We start from the raw sequence: 22,165 nt of genomic DNA, 5'->3' as shown, positions 1-22,165 counted from the left end.
CCTCAGACAACTGCAGGAGAAATGCAGGGAACAGAAGCAGCCACTCTTTGTAGCCTTCATAGACCTGACGAAGGCCTTCGACCTCGTCAGCAGGGATGGCCTGTTCAAGATCCTCCCCAAGATCGGATGCCCACCCAGGCTCCTCAGCATCATCAGATCTTTCCATGAGAACATGAGGGGCACCGTGGTCTTTGATGGCCTAACATCAGGCGCCTTTGACATCCGAAGTGGAGTAAAGCAGGGCTGCGTACTGGCTCCAACCCTATTCGGGATTTTCTTCGCAGTTATGCTGCGGCACGCCTTCGGATCTGTCACGGAAGGCATTTACCTCCGGACCAGGTCGGATGGGAAGCTCTTTAACCTCGCCAGGCTGAGAGCCAAGACAAAGGTTCGGCTGAGGTGTCTGCGTGACTTCCTCTTTGCCGACGACGCAGCAGTCACTGCCCACTCAGCTGAAGACCTCCAACGGCTCATAACCCGCTTCAGCGAGGCCTCTCAGGCTTTCGGACTCACCATCAGTCTGAAGAAAACACAAGTCATGGGACAAGGAGTGGACTCCCCACCTGACATCGGCATCTCTGATTCCAAACTGGAAGTTGTTCACGACTTCGTGTACCTGGGCTCCACAATCTCTGACTCCCTCTCTCTTGATACGGAGCTAAACAAACGCATCGGTAAGGCATCTGCTGCCATGTTCAAACTGACAAAGAGAGTGTGGGCCAACAATAGGCTAACTGAGTATACTAAGATTCAGGTTTACAGATCCTGTGTCCTGAGCACTCTCCTTTATGGCAGTGAGTCTTGGACACTCCGCGCCCGTCAGGAAAGACGGCTGAATGCCTACCACATGCGCTGCCTTCGACACATCTTGGACATCACCTGGCAGGACAAGGTGACAAACAACAACGTCTTGGGGAGAGCAAGAATCACCAGCATGTACACAATGCTGAAACAGAGACGAATGCGCTGACTCGGGCACGTTGTGCGAATGGGCGACGGGAGGATCCCCAAGGATCTCCTGTATGGAGAGCTGAGGCAGGGAAAGCGTCCAGTAGGCAAGCCCCAGCTACGGTACAAAGACGTATGCAAAAGGGACCTGAAAGCCATGGACGTCGATCTTGCTATATGGGAGACACTGGCTACAGACCGTTCAGCCTGGAGGCAGTCTGTTCAACGAGGTCTCTCCAAGTTCGAGGAGTCACTTGCCAAGGAATCGGAGGCAAAGAGACAGAGAAGGAAAGCCGGTAACCAGGAAGACAGACCAGAATCGGACTTCGTTTGTGCTCGGTGTGGGATGGACTGCCACTCTCGGATTGGCCTCATCAGTCACACCAGACGCTGCATCAGGATTGACAACTAGGGCGCAACTCCATAGTCTCCCGAGACTGAAGGATGCCTACTGCCTACTATATATATATATATATATATATATATATATATATATATATATATATATATATATATATATATATATATATATATATATATATATATATATATATATATATATATATATATATATGACAATGTCAGACCACGGAGGAAAATGAAACAGGAATTTCCTTAAGTACTTTCGTATATTAAATACATCTTCAGAAGGAATTCAGGAATTCATTTGGAGTCCATTCATTCCTTCTGAAGATGTATTTAATATACGAAAGTACTTAAGGAAATTCCTGTTTCATTTTCCTCCGTGGTCTGACATTGTCACATTCTTAATCACGTGTTTATTTTCGTGATATACACACACACATATATATATATATATATATATATATATATATATATATATATATATATATATATATATATATATATATATATATATATATATATATATATATATATATATATATATATATATATATATAGATATATCCCCATAACGAATATATATATATATATATATATGTCGTACCTAGTAGCCAGAACTCACTTCTCAGCCTACTATGCAAGGCCAGATTTGCCTAATAAGCCAAGTTTTCATGATTAATATATTTTCTCAATTTTTTGTCTTATGAAATGATAAAGCTACCCATTTCATTATGTATGAGGTCAATTTTTTTTATTGGAGTTAAAATTAACGTAGATATATGATTGAACCTAACCAACCCTACCTAACCTAACCTAACCTATCTTTATAGTTTAGGTTAGGTTAGGTAGCCGAGAAAGCTAGGTTAGGTTAGGTAGGTTAGGTAGTCGAAAAACAATTCATTCATGAAAACTTGGCTTATTAGGCAAATCGGGCCTTGCATAGTAGGCCGAGTACTACGTTCTGGCTACTAGGTACGACATATATATATATATATTTTTTTTTTTTTTTTTTTTAAATACAATAGAGTACCACCTCTAGCTGGAAGAAGGGGGACCCATAGCCTCGGAGGAAACCACGCATAACGCATTAGAGGGAATGTTTAGATCCCCTCCAATACAGTTTCTGTGTGCTTTTCTCCTACCACCCCCTTCCTTGAATATTTTTTGTGCTTTATTATGCATTTGATGGTTACAAGATATACATGGGTTGATACAAAAATAATATTGCAAAAAGGTGCTTAAAGGTTATGGATCTCTTGAAGAACACCACAATGGGAAACATTGATGAATGTCACAGACGGGTTCGATCATTGTTGCAAGTCAAACACTTCTTCGAATTCCTCTGAAGTTGGACTAGTGCCCAAGACGCAACACGCATTTCCCCTCTGAATCGCAACACTGAGGCGCTGGAACAAGAAACTTTTTGCTCTCTGGTCTTTTGTAGCGCTGATCAATTTGTCCCCCAATTCCTTCAGGAACTTCAATGCACATTTTCCCCACGAACCGAGGGTCTCCGAGCCGATCGGAACAAAGCTGTAGCAGTGTGCTAGACCTCTGTATTTAATAATTTTCTGCGATTCCCTGAAAGAAGCAGCACCACCGCTTTCACGTGTGCTGTAGTGGAGGTAGGTACTGGCCAGTGTGGCAGCGCACGTGTAGTCCCATACCACTTGCTTACCATCCTTCCAAGGTAGCAAGGTGACCCCATCAGGGCGCTTCTGAGGGTCGTTAGGTCTGGATAAATGTGGTTCTCTTTGTGCCGGGCAGCGGGCTGTGGCGAGGCTCCTCTTGATGATGTCGTTGACTTCTTCATGTCTTGCAATTTTACCCTGTGATTTACGACATACCAGACCATGACGACCATATTGGTCTGCCATCGCAGTTCCGCAGATGCACCTATGTTCGGTGAGGATGGGGGCGGCAAGGCGAAGGGCAACTCCAATGCGGAGAGCGTCATGACTGAGGCGAGTTCCCAGGGCTGCATTGGGCACAGCAAATAAAAAATCCCCGGCGTGGGGTGCTGTTACCGCTAGGAGGCGGGCTTTGTTTTCAGCATCACCGTTGTCAATCATTGCTGTGACAGTCTTTTCCATTATGGGGCTATCCCAGTGGGCCTGCTTGTGGTCTTTTGGGACTTGTGGTCGGGGATGAGGGTGTGCAATGGTGTCCCATTGTCTGGCTGCTTCGATGAACGTTTGATCATGAGTTCCCGCTGTCTCTCTCATACGCTCTGGTAGGATCTGCCCTACCAATTCGTTGGCTGCTGTACATGAGGATAAGAATGCTGGAAGTGCTACCTCAGTTGCCTTTCGTATGCCTATCCCTCCAAATCTCACTGGTAGTGTTGCTTGGTCCCACTGACTGTCATCTAAATCTAGGTTGAGCGCCTTCCTGAATATTGACCTGAGGAGCTCATCATATTGATTTAGAAGTGGGTTGCCAAAAGTTGGTGCACACCTTAAGAAGTATGTTAGCCTGGGCAGGGTAAGGCACTTTGTGAGAAGGTAGAGGGCATCGTGGGAGTCCAAGTCCCCAATTCTCTCTTCCATCCTCTTTAGGTCTCTAAACTTTTCGTCAAGGACTGCAGGTATATATATATATATATATATATATATATATATATATATATATATATATATATATATATATATATATATATATATATATATATATATATATATATATGTCGTACCTAGTAGCCAGAACGCACTTCTCAGCCTACTATGCAATGCCCGATTTGCCTAATAAGCCAAGTTTTCATGAATTAATATATTTTCTCTAATTTTTTTCTTATGAAATGATAAAGCTACCCATTTCATTATGTATGAGGTCAATTTTTTTTTATTGAAGTTAAAATTAACGTAGCTATATGCCCAAACCTAACCAACCCTACCTAACCTAACCTAACCTATCTTTATAGGTTAGGTTATTGTTAGGTAGCCGAAAAGGTTAGGTTAGGTTAGGTTAGGTAGGTTAGGTAGTCGAAAAACAATTAATTCATGAAAACTTGGCTTATTAGGCAAATTGGGCCTTGCATAGTAGGCTGAGAAGTGCGTTCTGGCTACTAGGTACGACATATATATATATATATATATATATATATATATATATATATATATATATATATATATATATATATATATATATATATATATATATATATATATATATATATATATATATATAGGCTGGAAGAAGGGGGACCCATAGCCTCGGAGGAAACCACGCATAACGCATTAGAGGGAATGTTTAGATCCCCTCCAATACAGTTTCTGTGTGCTTTTCTCCTACCACCCCCTTCCTTGAATATATATATATAATATATATATATATATATATATATATATATATATATATATATATATATATATATATATATATATATATATCTACAATTACATGTCATACATCTTTGATACAGAATTAATATAGACTTGGATATGTATGTCACATATTGACAATATATATATATATATATATATATATATATATATATATATATATAGAATAAGAATAATATACGGTAACATGAGATTACATCATATACACAATATTCGTGATATGAGGCTATCAACCAAGATATCACTGTACAGTTTGAGCACACTCATACACCAATCTCAGTTTAATCATACTGGTGTATGCGTGGTCATAACAGTCCCTGTGTAAAACTTCCAGTATACCTCCAGAGTCAATCTGAAAGAATGGAGTACAGCCTTTTGATCACGTCGTATCTCGCACACTCCTCGAGGTCCAGCAAGTTGTAGGCTTCCCAGGTCTCATCAGTCAGCCTGCTCTGGACCAGTGCAGCCCAATCCTCTTCTGGCTTTTCTTTCAGCATTGCTATCCTCTCGAAGTGTTCAAAGAACCCTTTGACCTCATGAGGTACGAAAGTTGGCAAGTCACGTTCCCTAATCCTTAAACCGCTAAGTGCTTTTTGGCCTACAACACCGCCAGGCGCAGCAAAAAAATAAAATAACAAAACTTCTTTCGCCTTATAAAAATGTTCATTTATGTTCCCTGATCATGGGGAAAAAAATGTAGGTTGCATATTTTTGCCTCATAGGGCGGGGAAATCTGGCAAGAAAGTGACTTTGACAGAGCAGGCGCCAGACCAGGTCTGCTCTGCCCCAGCTGTCAGGCGGGAGTTGCCACAAAGATATTTTTACCTAATTATTTCAATGTCTCTGATTGATTTTTTCTTATTTGTTTTGCAGTAATGTTATTCAATAGTGTGTAGCGTGATATATTTATATAATAAAATGTGTGAACCATTGCTATACTCAAAATTATGGTGTGCATAATAGTAATTCAATTATTATGTTCATAAAATAATAAACAAATAGTTTTGCTGTTATTATACTATATACACACATTATATATAAATATCTGCATGTTTTGGTCCCCATAACGAACTACTAAATTGGTATGGTGAGTCAAAAAGCAACAAAGAGTGGCCGACACTCACCAGCCAGCCACTGGTCGACACTCCCTCACCTCCTCACTCGCCAACATTCTCCTCCCACCATACTGCTTTTGCTTTTATTCACTATATATAGACGTTATATATAAGTATATACATGTTTTGTTCACCATAACTGTACATCTAAACTTGTAAGTTCAGGCAATAAGAGACGTAGCTACACACACACACACACACACATTCAGGTGGTGGCTGCCTCCCTCACTGGTTCAAGGCCAGATGCAATAATATTTCTCCTCCAACAATACTGTTTGTGGTGTTATTACACTATATACACACATTATATATATGTATCGACATGTTTTATTCACCATAAATGTACAAATAAGCTGGTATGGTACCCAAAGACCATAGTGGCCATTAGTACCCAACGTGACATGTCATGCAGACGACGCCCCTCCCTCACCAGAATGATGGCTCCCAACATATTCGTATTGCTGTTATTACACTCTATTCACACGTTATATATATGTATCTAAATTTGTGTTCACCATAGAGAACCACTAAGCTGGTATAGTAAGTCCAGTCAATAAAAGGTGGCCACACACAGTCAGAAGACGATGCCACCACCGTCCCTCCCACAGCATTACTCCTCCCTCCATGGAGCACAGCGCTAAATATCACCACAATCCTGCTATTATCAGAATCCTGGTAATTTTTATCACAGTCAGGGGGCTTCTGTAATACTATCATCGCTAAATAATAGCATGTACATATATATATATATATATATATATATATATATATATATATATATATATATATATATATATATATATATATATATATATATATATATATATATATATATATATATATATATATATATATATATATATATATATATATATATATAACTGAAAACTCACACCCCAAAAGTGACTCGAACCCATACTCCCAGAAGCAACGCAACTGGTATGTACAAGACGCCTTAATCCACTTGACCATCACGACCGGACATAATGAGGTGATAGCCGAGGCTATTTGAACCACCCCACCGCCGGCACTCGGATAGTAATCTTGGGCATAGCATTTTACCAAATCACCTCATTCTTTGGGGCACACGTGAGGAACACAAGATTACTATCCGAGTGCCGGCGGTGGGGTGGTTCAAATAGCCTCGGCTATCACCTCATTATGTCCGGTCGTGATGGTCAAGTGGATTAAGGCGTCTTGTACATACCAGTTGCGTTGCTTCTGGGAGTATGGGTTCGAGTCACTTCTGGGGTGTGAGTTTTCAGTTGCATATTGTCCTGGGGACCATTCAGGCTTGTTCGCATTTGTGTTCCTCACGTGTGCCCCAAAGAATGAGGTGATTTGGTAAAATGCTATGCCCAAGATTACTATCCGAGTGTAGTGATAAATATATCAATTCAGGAAAACTTAGCTTATTAGGGAAATCGGGTCTTGCATAGTAGGCTGAGAAGTGCGTTCTGGCTACTAGGTACGACATATATATATATATATATATATATATATATATATATATATATATATATATATATGTCGTACCTAGTAGCCAGAACTCACTTCTCAGCCTACTATGCGAGGCCCGATTTGCCTAATAAGCCAAGTTTTACTGAATTAATATATTTTCTCTAATTTTTTTCTTATGAAATTATAAAGCTACCCATTTCATTATGTATGAGGTAAATTTTTTTTATTGGAGTTAAAATCAACGTAGATATATGACCGAACCTAACCTACCCTACCTAACCTAACCTAACCTATCTTTATAGGTTAGGTTAGGTTAGGTAGCCGAAAACGTTAGGTTAGGTTAGGTTAGGTAGGTTAGGTTGTCGAAAAAACATTAATTCATGAAAACTAGGCTTATTAGGCAAATCGGGCCATGCATAGTAGGCTGAGAAGTGAGTTCTGGCTACTAGGTACGACATATATATATATATATATATATATATATATATATATATATATATATATGTCGTACCTAGTAGCCAGAACTCACTTCTCAGCCTACTATTCAAGGTCCGATTTGCCTAATAAGCCAAGTTTTCCTGAAATAATATATTTACTATAATTTTTTTCTTATGAAATGATAAAGCCACCCTTTTCTCTATGTATGAGGTCAATTTTTTTTTATTGGAGTTAAAATTAACGTAGATATATGACCGAACCTAACCAACCCTACCTAACCTAACCTAACCTATATTTATAGGTAAGGTTAGGTTAGGTAGCCAAAAAAAGCTAGGTTAGGTTAGGTTAGGTAGGTTAGGTAGACGAAAAAACATTAATTCATGAAAACTTGGCTTATTAGGCAAATCGGGCCTTGAATAGTAGGCTGAGAAGTGCGTTCTGGCTATTAGGTACGACATATATATATATATTTTAACATTTTTAAGCGGTGCTGTGGTCACAAGCTGAACAGCAGTGGTGCGCTCATGCTGCGTGCGCCAGTCTTGGTGGCTCACTCAGAGCTAAGGCTCTCAAAGGATGTTACCCACGATTCTTTTTCAAGATTGCAAGTGTTTACTATCGGCTTTGGCTAGACTATAGCTGCCTCTATCCTCACGGGGCATTTAAAATCGTGCGCTATACCCTCAATTGATTATGTATATATTGTGCGGTTTTGAGAAAGTTACTACCATCGAATATGTATGTATTGCACGGTTTAAGGGCTAACTTTGAGGTTATCCCTCTTCGACACGTCTCAATTCGACCTCCTTGTTGGCCTCTATCTCTTTACATCGCATCTGTAGCTGGGTGGCTCGTTCCTCTCGTCGCTTCTGTGCCTTTCATTCGTCTCGCTGCAGCTGTAATTCTCTTTCTCGTTCCTCTCGCTATAGCTGCGCCTCTCTTTTCTGTTGCTGCAGCCGTGCCTCTCATTCCTCTCGCTGTAGCTGCGCCTCTCGTTCTCGTTCCTGTCGCTGCAGCTGTGCCTCTCGTTCCTCTCGCTGCAGCTGTGCCTCTCGTTCCTCTCGCTGCAGCTGTGCCTCGTTCCTCTCGCTGCAGCTGTGCCTCTCGTTCCTCTCGCTGCAGATGTGCCTCTCGTTCCTCTCGCTGCAGCTGTGCCTCTCGTTCCTCTCGCTGCAGCTGTGCCTCTCGTTCCTCTCGCTGCAGATGTGCCTCTCGTTCCTCTCGCTGCAGTTGTGCCTCTCGTTCCTCTCGCTGCAGCTGTGCCTCTCGTTCCTCTCGCTGCAGCTGTGCCTCGTTCCTCTCGCTGCAGCTGTGCCTCTCGTTCCTCTCGCTGCAGCTGTGCCTCTCGTTCCTCTCGCTGCAGCTGTGCCTCTCGTTCCTCTCGCTGCAGCTGTGCCTCTCGTTCCTCTCGCTGCAGCTGTGCCTCTCGTTCCTCTCGCTGCAGCTGTGCTTCCAGTTGTATTCGCATCATTTCCAACTTAATACTTCTTTTACTGCTGCTGGACCCTCCATTGCTTCCTTGTTCACTCTGGGTCCTCTGAACACTGGCAGGTGCTTGGGACGGCTCTTTCTCCGTGGCCTCCACTCGTGCCTTGAGGTGTGCCGCAATCTCTAGCTGGCGTTCCACCACCTTGGACGCCCTTAAGTGGATGCCGAAATGGTTCGCCACAAGTTGGAGTTGAGCCTTGGTGCATTCTTCCAACACATTCTCGTCCTTAGTCTCAATAAACTTATTCACTTTATCGCCCTACATCTCTACGTCACTGAGCATAATATAACGGCACCATACTAACTTCACCAGCCAAGACTAATTCGCCACTTAACGTTATTTTCACTACACTGCTACGACCCACACTACGGGTCCTTGTTGGTGTCAATTATGGAATCAACGTGAGACTTGCTAGAATGTTTTATTATCATTTATAAGCTCTGCGATTGTCTACAGTGCTCTACATCTCACACTGTATACTGACAAAGAGCTGAAATCTCTTGAAACCTTGCAAAATGAAGCTATCCGTCTCATCCTTGGGGCTCCAAAGTCCACGAGAATAGTTAATATAAGAGCAGAGTTAAAATTACCTACCATAAGTGAGAGAATTTTGTCTATTAGCACAGTTCTCGGCGTGAAGGCATTGAGTAGATCTAGACAACGCATGAAGTTTCAAGCTAAACTTTCTAATATGCTGCACTCACCTGAGGTCTATAGAAGAAGAACGAAATCTGATTATGTATTTTGGTTCTACAAGTTAGCCAATTCCATCAAAATATTAAATATGTACCCAACTCAATTAATGATTAATCAACCAATTACTCCATGGGATAACTGGGATCTATCAGTTGATTTTGTAAATGCGTCCAAGAAAGATAGTGTGCACTCTACATTATTAAAACAGTTAACACTGAAAAGCATCACTGAAAGTACTCAGAGTATGGGTAACGATGTGTATCAGTGCTATACCGACGGCTCTGTAGAAGAAGGTGGACGATGTACCGGATGTGCATGCAATATATTTGAACAATCTTCTTTCGTACATACAGCAATGAAGCGCGTCAATGACTGGGCAAGTACAACTCAAACTGAACTTGCAGGCCTCTATCTCTTTACATCGCATCTGGATCTGGGTGGCTCGTTCCTCTCGTCGCTTCTGTAACCTTGCCACTGAATTTTTAAAAGACAAAGGCAGTGGACTTATATATTGTGACTCGCAGAGTGCACTCCTGGCATTGAACGCACATAGTAGTGACACCCATAAAATAGTCAGTGATATTAGAATGAATGTTTTAGCTGCTAAAGAAAACAGATTTGAAATTAAATTCCTATAGATACCATCACATGTTGGCATCTCAAGGCATGACACTGTTGATATGCTTGCAAAGATAGCCTGTAGAAAACCAGTGGTAGAAATTGATATGGGTGTTTCATTAGCAGTGACAAAGAGAATACTTAAACAAATATCTAATGAAGATCTCACCGACCTAACAAATTCACAAAGACCTGAAAGTTATAGCATTAAATATTATGATAGATATCGTGAGGAGACATTCACATATGGGACTAATAGAACAAGAACCCGGCAATATGATGTTATAGTGGCCAGAATTCGCCTGGGATATAGACGTATCTGGCAGCTTTCTCAAAACCCAAATGTCGAGTACACAATGTGTAAACTTTGTGAAAGAGAAAACATGCACTCTCTTGAACATTTTATTGTAGAATGTCCCATATTGTCTGACTTTCGCCCTCCTGGGCTGAGGTATGCTGAACTGTGTAATTACTATATGAGTACTGGAACACTTGATGATATATTGGACTTGTACCCAAGATTGACCATGTAATGTATCATTTATACAATGTATGTATGTAATGTAACTATATAACCTGAGCTTGTAAAAGCACCTTAATCACCTTCAGTGATTAAGTGCTTAATTGCACACTAGTTTCTCTGTCAGCTATCTCACCCTGTCAGAGTAAAAAAGACAAATGTATGTGAATGCATGTGTGTGTATATATTGTGACGGTAAAGCGTTGGTGTTCGGCTGTTTCAAAAGCTGGGGGCAGGGCCTTGTCACATAACAAAAAAAAAAGAGAAGATTGTCCTTTTGTCTGTGGTAAGGTAATGGGAAGACACACAAAACACAAAGTATAAACCATGAAATTTTAATTACTCTAGAAAACAAGATATGAATAAAGACAATCTCGTAAAATTCAAAACAAGTCAACAAACAAAACAACATGAATAATTACTGGCAATGAAAAGTTACTCTAAGACAAGTAAGTACAAGTTAAAATAAATCAAATAAGTGAGGTGCTGGGAATACTGGCTTCAAGCTGCCACCTCCCTTAATACACGACAGCCAGGGCTTAGTCTACTAATATAGAGATGTCAACTCCAAAGAGCACAGAGATATTCTGAGAAGGCGACGTGCTGCTGGCCCAGACGTCGACTCATGGTGGTGGCGTGAGTGCAGGTGCGGCGAGACACCAGCCAATCAGCAACAGGCAGGCGGAGAATGAGCAGTTTGCTGGTTGACGGCGGGCGGGCCGGTGTGTCGGGGTGTGCATGGTACGCTTTGCTTCCTGGGCAAAACGTTTGGCGATACTGGTGGACGTATCTTCAATATAGTAAAGACGTAAATATGTAGGGAAGAGCAGGCTCAATCTCTCTTGAAAGAGATTATCGTCACAATATGCATGTATATATGTATATGTACGTATATATGTATGTGTATGTATATGTATGTGTATAAAGTACATATGGAAGCTGATCAGGATTGCATTTCACCTTTGTAAATGCACATTAATGACACTTCGAACACTTTATGTAGGGCATACGTAATCCGTGTATCTATGTATTTACGTATGTAGGTTAGCTTAGCATTTTAAAAGTACCGAATTACCTTCTGTGGTTGATTGTTCAATAAATCCCTGAACTATATGTTTAACTGATCTCTAACCCTGTCCATGGAGGACAGAAGAAAATGTATATATGCTGGTTAGCATTGTAAATGTGTGGCCACGTCTGTGGTAGAAAATAATAATAATAATAATAATAAAACTGCTACGGCACCCGTAATATCTGGGCAACCTGTCACTGTGCTCGCTAAGTCTCTGGCAACACTGTTTATCCTTCAGTAACCCTGGCAACACTGTTACTCGTTCAGCAAACCTGGCAAGGTCCCCTCTTTGTTAACGCGTCGCTCACCTTTGGCCTTGTGTGACAGGAGTTGTAGCCAAACAACAGAGACACTATGTTAATGATACTGTAACTACTCGCCGTGGGTCTTCGCTCCCCTCTACTCGGTGCCGCTATCCACCTAGGGAGCTCTCCAAGTCTTGCCTCAAGTCTGGTCACTGACCACTGCTTGACCTTCGACCCAAGGAGGAGAAGAGAAGGCCCAGCTCATACTACGAGTCCTCGACCCTATCGCGTGAAGCACCTCCACCGGACCAGCCCGCATAGACACATACAAACTGAAGGCCGGAGGCCGGACCCTCTGGCCATATCTTAATTCTTCTCCCTCTTCTCAGGTCGCCAGCTGGGTAGGTCATCACCCCAGCAATGCTTTGATCCAAATTGATACAGTGTTGCCACTCAGGGGGTTCATTCTATTACTGGTAATGTTAGTGGGGTGAAATCTAGAATCACTTTTCTGTAATATTGTTCAAATGAGATGGAGAGCTCACAGAAAATCATAGGTAAAATCAACGAGATTTACTGAAGAAGAGTCAACATGAAACATAGAAACAAAATGGATATAGAATATGTATACTGATGTCTGCAGAGCTTCTCTGGAAGCTGCTCTCAGAGGCCTGGATTCCGATGGTCATTGTGGTCCACGGTTCCTGGATTGCTCCTCAGCATTGCGGTCTCGTGACACAGGTCGTCAGGCATCGTGAAGCTACGCGTCATCGCCGTTCTCATTCCCAAATTTGCAGTTCCTTCAAGTTGGCCCAGCCAGTGATCCCTACGCTTGTCGTCCCCCTCACTCACTCCTTCACTGAGACCTAATATGCATAGGTCCGGACTTGATGTATCCCTTCCGAGTCCCCAGTAGACGTGACTCAGTCACAGCAGCTCTGAATACGTCGGGGTTCTGCAGGCGGAGAACAACTCACTGCTGTTGCTACGTTGCCACTTCAAACTCCGTCCCAAGATGGACAGCTCACAGTCCTCGGCCCCGTTTCACCGCTGGAACTCGGCTTCTTCGTGCTCCTCATGAGTACAATAGTCTACTGCAGTCACTGGGATGTGTCGGGCTGCGTTAATCCACTGGACGAGGCTCCAATACCTCCGAACTCGGGAGCTCAGTGGCGCACTTCCACTCTCGATGAAGTGCCATGAATCAGAGCGCCTAGTGCTCTGCAAGCAGCCTCCCCTGCTCGGTGACGTCACAGACCCAGAAGCGGACTCTTATTGGTAAAACTCGTCACGTCCTTGGCCCGCCAATCACCAGACGGCGGGCGCTTTCACATTTTGGAGCTCTTTTGGTCGGCGCGTCGCCATCTTGTGTGCTCTAAGGGCATAAGCCCCCTTTTAAGGATATTTAAATTTTCGCCTGTTCTCCCCAAATATGTACTCATGCTAGGAGTCACCTATTTCAAACAGATCTCTGTACCTCAGGGAATCTGCAGGATGCAGAGATATGATTCTTCTTGTTAGATCAGGAAAGATATTGGAGAAGGGCACCGTTAGAGTGCACCAGGGACACTCAGGGACCATTGCACCTACACCGAGGACTATGTGCACCAGGGTCACACAGGGACCTTAACACCTACACCGAGGAATATGTGCACCAGGGACACACAGGGACCTTAACACCTGCCCCGAGGACTATGTGCACCAGGGACACACAGGGACCTTAACACCTGCCCCGAGGACTATGTGCACCAGGGACACACAGGGACCTTAACACCTGCCCCGAGGACTATGTGCATCAGGGTCACACAGGGACCTTAACACCTGCCCCGAGGACTTGGCAGACACTCCACTGTCCTTGGAGGATCTTGAGGAATGACGTGAGGTGTTGAGAAGGTGAGTACCTGTGACAGTCACCTCCTCCAGGTCACACTGTGACGTCACAAAATAATCGGGGTGGTGACCACGTCCACTGCCAAAGGAATTAACTTCTCCAACACGCAACATTCCAATGTCCAATGAGATCTCCTATGTAACTTATGAGGCTACGATCCCTGATGTCTTAACTCTGGAATCTTCACTCAGTTACTAATGGACTACTATTAAAGGCTTCAATATAGGTCAAAGCAAGGTAAAGATTAAATAAAGGCATAACGGAAACATAGTGTTTCAAATTAATGAAAATAAATAGGCCTGTGAGCTCGTTGGGTTAATCACTACGTTGAGGTCAAGTAGTGACCTCAAATGTCCAGGGCGACTCATTCTCCAGGATATTGGAGAATGAGTCGCCCTGGCTCATGGCCTTTGGCAATATTTTGAATTATTTTGAAAAATAAATTGCCCAAAATTGGTTCTCTTGTAGTCAGGATATTTTTCTTCAGTTTTGTAAATAAACTGGGGATTTGCTGAAACAATTAATTTGTACAATTAATCTGGATTATCACCAAACAATATGGATGTAAATACAAACTAATACAAGTTTTATAAAAACTAAATTTGCTGAAATAGTGCGACATACTAACACAGAGTTTCACTGACAGATCGACGCCTCATCTGGGGAGAGCCGCAACTTTGATTATTATGGTGAGGGCGCCCCCAGGGTGGCCGGGGGACTGGCTGCTGCAGGGGTCAAGCCTGGCCACTCAGTGCTCCTCATGTGTAATAGTCATGTAGACTACCCGCTCCTGCTCCTGGCTGTTACCTACATGGGGGCTACCTGTGTCCTGGTGTCTCCAAGTCTGACCCACGGTGAGTACCCGCTCCTGCTCCTACAAGGAAGCTATAAATTAGCGTTACAATAGTCCTGGTCCTAATGCTGGTGACAAGACTGACTTCCAAAGCTACATCATATTCACAGTTTTTCTTTACATCCATTTAAATTCTTGTAAATATTTAAGTAAAACCACAAAGGAGTCTGGCAGGGTATTTGACACATGTTAAAGCCTAACTCGACATAATGTAAACTCGCATGTGAGAGTAAACTCTGGTATGTGAGAGTAAACTCTGGTATGTGAGAGTAAACTCTGGTATGTGAGAGTAAACTCTGGCATGTGAGATTAAACTCTGGTATGTGAGAGTAAATTCTGGCATGTGAGAGTAAATTCTGGTATGTGAGAGTAAACTCTGGTATGTGAGAGTAAACTATGGTATGTGAGAGTAAACTCTGGTATGTGAGAGTAAACTCTGGTATGTGAGAGTAAACTCGCATGTGCGAGAAAACTCTGGTATGTGAGAGTAAACTCTGGCTTGTGAGAGTAAACTGTTGCGTGTGAGAGTAAACTCTGGCAAGTGAGAGTAAACTCTGGCATGTGAGAGTAAACTCTGGCATGTGAGAGTAAACTGTTGCATGTTAGAGTAATCTCTGGGATTACAAAGTAAACTCTAACATGAGAGTACTCCTTGCCAGAAGAGTAAACCCTGGCATGTGCTTGATAGTAAACTCTAGCATGAAGTAAACTCGCTAATTATACTTTAAATCTCATGCTGTATCTTGTGCTACCCACTTAACCAATTGTAATACTTAAGACATGCAATAATAATAATATTATTATTATTCGCCAGTAATAATCCCTACAACCAATTGTTATTGTATTTATTATGTTGAAATCAACTTCTCCTACAATGTACTTGTTAATTACTCGTTTATCTGTTAAGGACCTGTGTGAACCACTGAGCGTGTTAGTGGCTTTGCAAGAATGTAAGAATGCCAGTGTTATGTTTTGTTACGACCTCACGTAGCCAGTAACCTGGGGCCAGATTCACGAAAGCAGTTACGCAAGTACTTACGAACGTGTACATCTTTCCTCAATCTTTGACGGCTTTGCTTACATTTATTAAACAGTTTACAAGCATGAAAGCTTCCCAATCAACTGTTGTTATTGTTATAAACAGCCTCCTGGTGCTTCGGAGCTCATTAACTGTTTAATAATTGTAAACAAAGCCGTCAAAGATTGAGGAAAGATATACACGTTCGTAAGTACTTGCGTAACTGCTTCGTGAATCTGGCCCCTGGTTCTTAACTTATCAAACTGTGTATGGGGTCCTTAGTGCCTCTTCTTACTCGATCCCACCCCCGTATCACTAGCAAGAACTGCCAGTAATAATTAATCAAAAGGAAAAGGGGGTAAACAACACTTAACAGAACCATTACCAAATGTACTTCTTAACTATACACACATATGTATAACACATAACACAGATGGTGTCACATTCACACAGGACACTATACAATGTCTGGACTCTTCTTTCCCAGCGAGTCCACTTCTATCTTCTATCGTACACCACTCAAGGTTCCCTCCCAGAGTCTGTCTTCATTATTCCTCACGCCGGCGAGTTCCCCTTAATCAGTAACTCACTGGCGAGCAACACGCCGGCAGGGGTCTCCAGCAACACACTGGCAGGGGTCTCCAGCACCACACTGGCAGGGGTCTCCAGCAACACACTGGCAGGGGTCTCCAGCAACACACTGGCAGGGTTCTCCAGCAACACACTGGCAGGGGTCTCCAGCAACACACTGACAGGGGTCTCCAGCACCACACTGGCAGGGGTCTCCAGCAACACACTGGCAGAGGTCTCCAGCAACACATTGACAGGGGTCTCCAGCACCACACTGGCAGGGGTCTCCAGCAACACACTGGCAGGGGTCTCCAGCAACACACTGGCAGGGGTCTCCAGCAACACACTGGCAGGGGTCTCCAGCAACACACTGACAGGGGTCTCCAGCACCACACTGGCAGGGGTCTCCAGCAACACACTGGCAGGGGTCTCCAGCAACACACTGACAGGGGTCTCCAGCAACACACTGGCAGGGGTCTCCAGCAACACACTGGCAAGGGTCTCCAGCAACACACTGGTAGGGGTCTCCTGCAACACACTGGCAGGGGTCTCCAGCAACACACTGGTAGGGGTCTCCAACAACACACTGGCAGGGGTCTCCAGCACCACACTGGCAGGGTTCTCCAGCACCACACTGGCAGGAGTCTCCAGCACCACACTGGCAGGGGTCTCCAGCAACACACTGGCAGGGGTCTCCAGCACCACACTGGCAGGGGTCTCCAACAACACACTGGCATGGGTCTACAGCAACACACTGGAAGGGGTCTACAGCAACACACTGGCAGGGTTCTCCAGCAACACACTGGCACGGGTCTCCAGCAACACACTGGCAGGGGTCTCCAGCAACACACTGGCAGGGTTCTCCAGCAACACACTGGCAGGGTTCTTCAGCACCACACTGGCAGGGGTTTCCGGCACCACACTGGCAGGGGTCTCCAGCAACACACTGGCAGGGGTCTCCAGCAACACGCTGGCAAGGTTCTCCAGCAACACAGTGGCAGGAGTCTCCAACACCACACTGGCAGGGGTCTCCAGCAACACGCTGGCAAGGTTCTCCAGCAACACACTGGCAGGGGTCTCCAGCACCACACTGGCAGGGGTCTCCAGCAACACACTGGCAGGGGTCTCCAGCACCACACTGGCAGGGGTCTCCAGCAACACACTGGCAAGGTTCTCCAGCAACACACTGGCAGGGGTCTCCAACATCACACTGGCAGGGGTCTCCAGCACCACACTGGCAGGGGTCTCCAGCAACACACTGGCAGGGGTCTCCAGCAACACACTGGCAGGGGTCTCCAGCAACACGCTGGCAGGGGTCTACAGCAACACGCTGGCAAGGTTCTCCAGCAACACACTGGCAGGGGTCTCCAGCACCACACTGGCAGGGGTCTCCACCAACACACTGGCAGGGGTCTCCAGCAACACACTGGCAAGGTTCTCCAGCAACACAGTGGCAGGAGTCTCCAACACCACACTGGCAGGGGTCTCCAGCAACACGCTGGCAAGGTTCTCCAGCAACACACTGGCAGGGGTCTCCAGCACCACACTGGCAGGGGTCTCCAGCAACACACTGGCAGGGGTCTCCAGCACCACACTGGCAGGGGTCTCCAGCAACACACTGGCAAGGGTCTCCAGCAACACACTGGTAGGGGTCTCCTGCAACACACTGGCAGGGGTCTCCAGCAACACACTGGTAGGGGTCTCCAACAACACACTGGCAGGGGTCTCCAGCACCACACTGGCAGGGTTCTCCAGCACCACACTGGCAGGGGTCTCCAGCACCACACTGGCAGGGGTCTCCAGCAACACACTGGCAGGGGTCTCCAGCACCACACTGGCAGGGGTCTCCAACAACACACTGGCATGGGTCTACAGCAACACACTGGCAGGGGTCTACAGCAACACACTGGCAGGGTTCTCCAGCAACACACTGGCACGGGTCTCCAGCAACACTCTGGCAGGGGTCTCCAGCAACACACTGGCAGGGTTCTCCAGCAACACACTGGCAGGGGTCTCCAGCAACACGCTGGCAGGGGTCTACAGCAACACGCTGGCAAGGTTCTCCAGCAACACACTGGCAGGGGTCTCCAGCACCACACTAGCAGGGGTCTCCACCAACACACTGGCAGGGGTCTCCAGCAACACACTGGCAAGGTTCTCCAGCAACACACTGGCAGGGGTCTCCAACAACACACTGGCAGGGGTCTCCAGCAACACACTGGCAGGGGTCTCCAGCAACACACTGGCAGGGGTCTCCAGCAACACACTGGCAGGGGTCACCAGCAACACACTGGCAGGGGTCTCCAGCAACACACTGGCAGGGGTCTACAGCAACACACTGGCAGGGGTCTCCAGCAAAACACTGGCAGGGTTCTCCAGCAACACACTGGCAGGGTTCTCCAGCAACACACTGGCAGGGGTCTCCAGCAACACACTGGCAGGGGTCACCAGCAACACACTGGCAGGGGTCTCCAGCAACACGCTGGCATGGTTCTCCAGCAACACAGTGGCAGGGGTCTCCAACACCACACTGGCAGGGGTCTCCAGCAACACAGTGGCAAGGTTCTCCAGCAACACACTGGCAGGGGGTCTCCAGCAACACACTGGCAGGGGTCTCCAGCACCACACTGGCAGGAGTCTCCAGCAACACACTGGCAGGGGTCACCAGCAACACACTGGCAGGGGTCTCCAGCAACACAGTGGCAAGGTTCTCCAGCAACACACTGGCAGGGGTCTCCAGCAACACACTGGCAGGGGTCTCCAGCACCACATTGGCAGGGGTCTCCAGCAACACACTGGCAGGGGTCACCAGCAACACACTGGCAGGGGTCTCCAGCAACACGCTGGCAAGGTTCTCCAGCAACACACTGGCAAGGTTCTCCAGCAACACACTGGCAGGGGTCTCCAGCAACACACTGGCAGGGGTCTCCAGCAACACATTGGCAGGGGTCTCCAGCAACACACTGGCAGGGGTCTACAGCAACACACTGGCAAGGTTCTCCAGCAACTCATTGGCAGGGGTCTCCAGCAACACACTGGCAGGGGTCTCCAGCAACACACTGGCAGGGGTCTCCAGCAACACACTGGCAAGGTTCTCCAGCAACACACTGGCAGGGGTCTCCAGCAACACACTGACAGGGGTCTCCAGCAACACACTGGCAAGGATCTCCAGCAACACACTGGCAGGGGTCTCCAGCAACACACTGGCAGGGGTCTCCAGCAACACACTGGCAAGGTTCTCCAGCAACACACTGGCAGGGGTCACCAGCAACACACTGGCAGGGGTCTCCAGCAACACGCTGGCAAGGTTCTCCAGCAACACAGTGGCAGGGGTCTCCAGCACCACACTGGCAGGGGTCTCCAGCAACACACTGGCAGGGGTCTCCAGCAACACACTGGCAGGGGTCTCCAGCAACACACTGGCAGGGGTCTCCAGCAACACGCTGGCAGGGGTCTACAGCAACACGCTGGCAAGGTTCTCCAGCAACACACTGGCAGGGGTCTCCAGCAACACACTGGCAGGGTTCTCCAGCAACACACTGGCAGGGGTCTCCAGCAACACACTGGCAGGGGTCTCCAGCAACACGCTGGCAGGGTTCTCCAGCAACACATTGGCAGGGGTCTCCAGCAACACACTGGCAGGGGTCTCCAGCAACACACTGGCGCGGGTCTCCAGCAACACACTGGCAGGGGTCTCCAGCAACACGCTGGCAGGGTTCTTGTTACGAACCCGGATCCAGCGTCCGATCCCGGAGCAGTCACGACCGCGCCATCTGTGGGTCAGCTCCCGAAACCCCCCACCAAATGGACGACGACACCTGGAGAGGACGACGTGTACTAGCTACGAGGGTCAGTTTCCAGTCCCGTTCAGCACTCTACACCGCCGCTGCTGACCTCTGGTGAGGTGGTGCTCAGACACCAGCGCCATCTATGGAGTGGATAGGTGGGCGTTTGTGTCTGAGCCCGTAAGTGAGGTGCCTTAGTGTGTCCCAGTTATTGATGACGTGTCTGCTTACAGAGTCGACCTGGGACTGCTGTGATGAGAGTTGAGTGAGTCTACCCGAGGCAGCCGTCTCCGAACCTTGAGCTTTGCTGCAGCAGTTGCGAAGTCGTCCCCCGGAAGAACACTGTGGTGTGTTACCCTGCCAGTGGAGTGGCAGTTGAAAGGATCGTCGTTCCCGGGACCGACTGCTGGAGACGTTTATCCAATGGGGTATTGAGGACGGGAGAGTGATTTGTGGTGTCACACGAGGCTCCTGTCCAGGGTGTTCCCCTTACATCGTTCATGGAGTGGCCTGACCAGCGTTGTGGGTCCAGAACCTGCCAGCAGACCGGCTGGATTTGTGGTTGACGGCCTCCACGGCGATGCCCCCAGTGGACCTGTGTTTTGGCTGACCTGTGGCCAGGGTAGGCTCGACGTATCAGAAGAATTCGTTGTGAGGCCACGAAGAAGCACTGAGGAATCAGCACCGAGAGCGAGGATCCATAGTCATCAGCAGAAGTCTTCAGTGTATTTTCCCTTGTAAATAAGTGTTTATTCCCCTCCCCCTTGTGAACTCATTTTATATCTTATTTATATATTTGGTGATGGTAATTATAATATTAAGTTCTTAACTTTCTTTCCCTACTCCCTTTAAGTTACTTGCGTCACGGATCACATCCCTTGATAGCCACTACTGGCTTGGGAACGGATATATATCTTCTTCTAACAACATCAGAGTAAGAACCCCGTTGCGTCCCGAGAGGGCCGTAACAGTTCTCCAGCAACACATTGGCAGGGGTCTCCAGCAACACACTGGCAGGGGTCTCCAGCAACAGACTGGCAGGGGTCTCCAGCAACAGACTGGCAGGGGTCTCCAGCAACAGACTGGCAGGGGTCTCCAGCAACACACTAGCAAGGTTCTCCAGCAACACATTGGCAGGGGTCTCCAGCAACACACTGGCAGGGGTCTACAGCAACACACTGGCAAGGTTCTCCAGCAACACATTGGCAGGGGTCTCCAGCAACACACTGGCAGGGATCTCCAGCAACACACTGGCAGGGGTCTCCAGCAACACACTGGCAAGGTTCTCCAGCAACACACTGGCAGGGGTCTCCAGCAACACACTGGCAGGGGTCTCCAGCAACACACTGGCAGGGGTCTCCAGCAACACACTGGCAGGGGTCTCCAGCAACACACTGGCAGGGGTCTCCAGCAACACACTGGCAGGGGTCTCCAGCAACACACTGGCAAGGTTCTCCAGCAACACACTGGCAGGGGTCTCCAGCAACACACTGGCAGGGGTCTCCAGCAACACACTGGCAGGGGTCTCCAGCAACACACTGGCAGGGGTCTCCAGCAACACACTGGCAGGGGTCTCCAGCAACACACTGGCAGGGGTCTCCAGCAACACACTGGCAGGGGTCTCCAGCACCACACTGGCAGGGGTCTCCAACAACACACTGGCATGGGTCTACAGCAACACACTGGCAGGGGTCTACAGCAACACACTGGCAGGGTTCTCCAGCAACACACTGGCACGG

General features: G+C 46.5%; 1 protein-coding gene across 1 annotated transcript in view; it reads left to right on the top strand.

The window, feature by feature from the left end:
* LOC123761007 (uncharacterized) overlaps positions 1-22,165 on the top strand; it is a 304,005-nt gene that overhangs the window by 78,699 nt on the left and 203,141 nt on the right. The window contains exon 3 of the mRNA XM_069339269.1: positions 14,847-15,054. Within this exon, the coding sequence (XP_069195370.1) occupies positions 14,847-15,054 (208 nt within the window). The remainder of the gene's footprint in view (positions 1-14,846; positions 15,055-22,165) is intronic.

The sequence above is a fragment of the Procambarus clarkii genome, chromosome 41, assembly GCF_040958095.1.
Source record: "Procambarus clarkii isolate CNS0578487 chromosome 41, FALCON_Pclarkii_2.0, whole genome shotgun sequence".
Lineage (NCBI taxonomy): Eukaryota > Metazoa > Arthropoda > Malacostraca > Decapoda > Cambaridae > Procambarus > Procambarus clarkii.
This window is presented reverse-complemented; position numbering and strand designations above follow the sequence as displayed.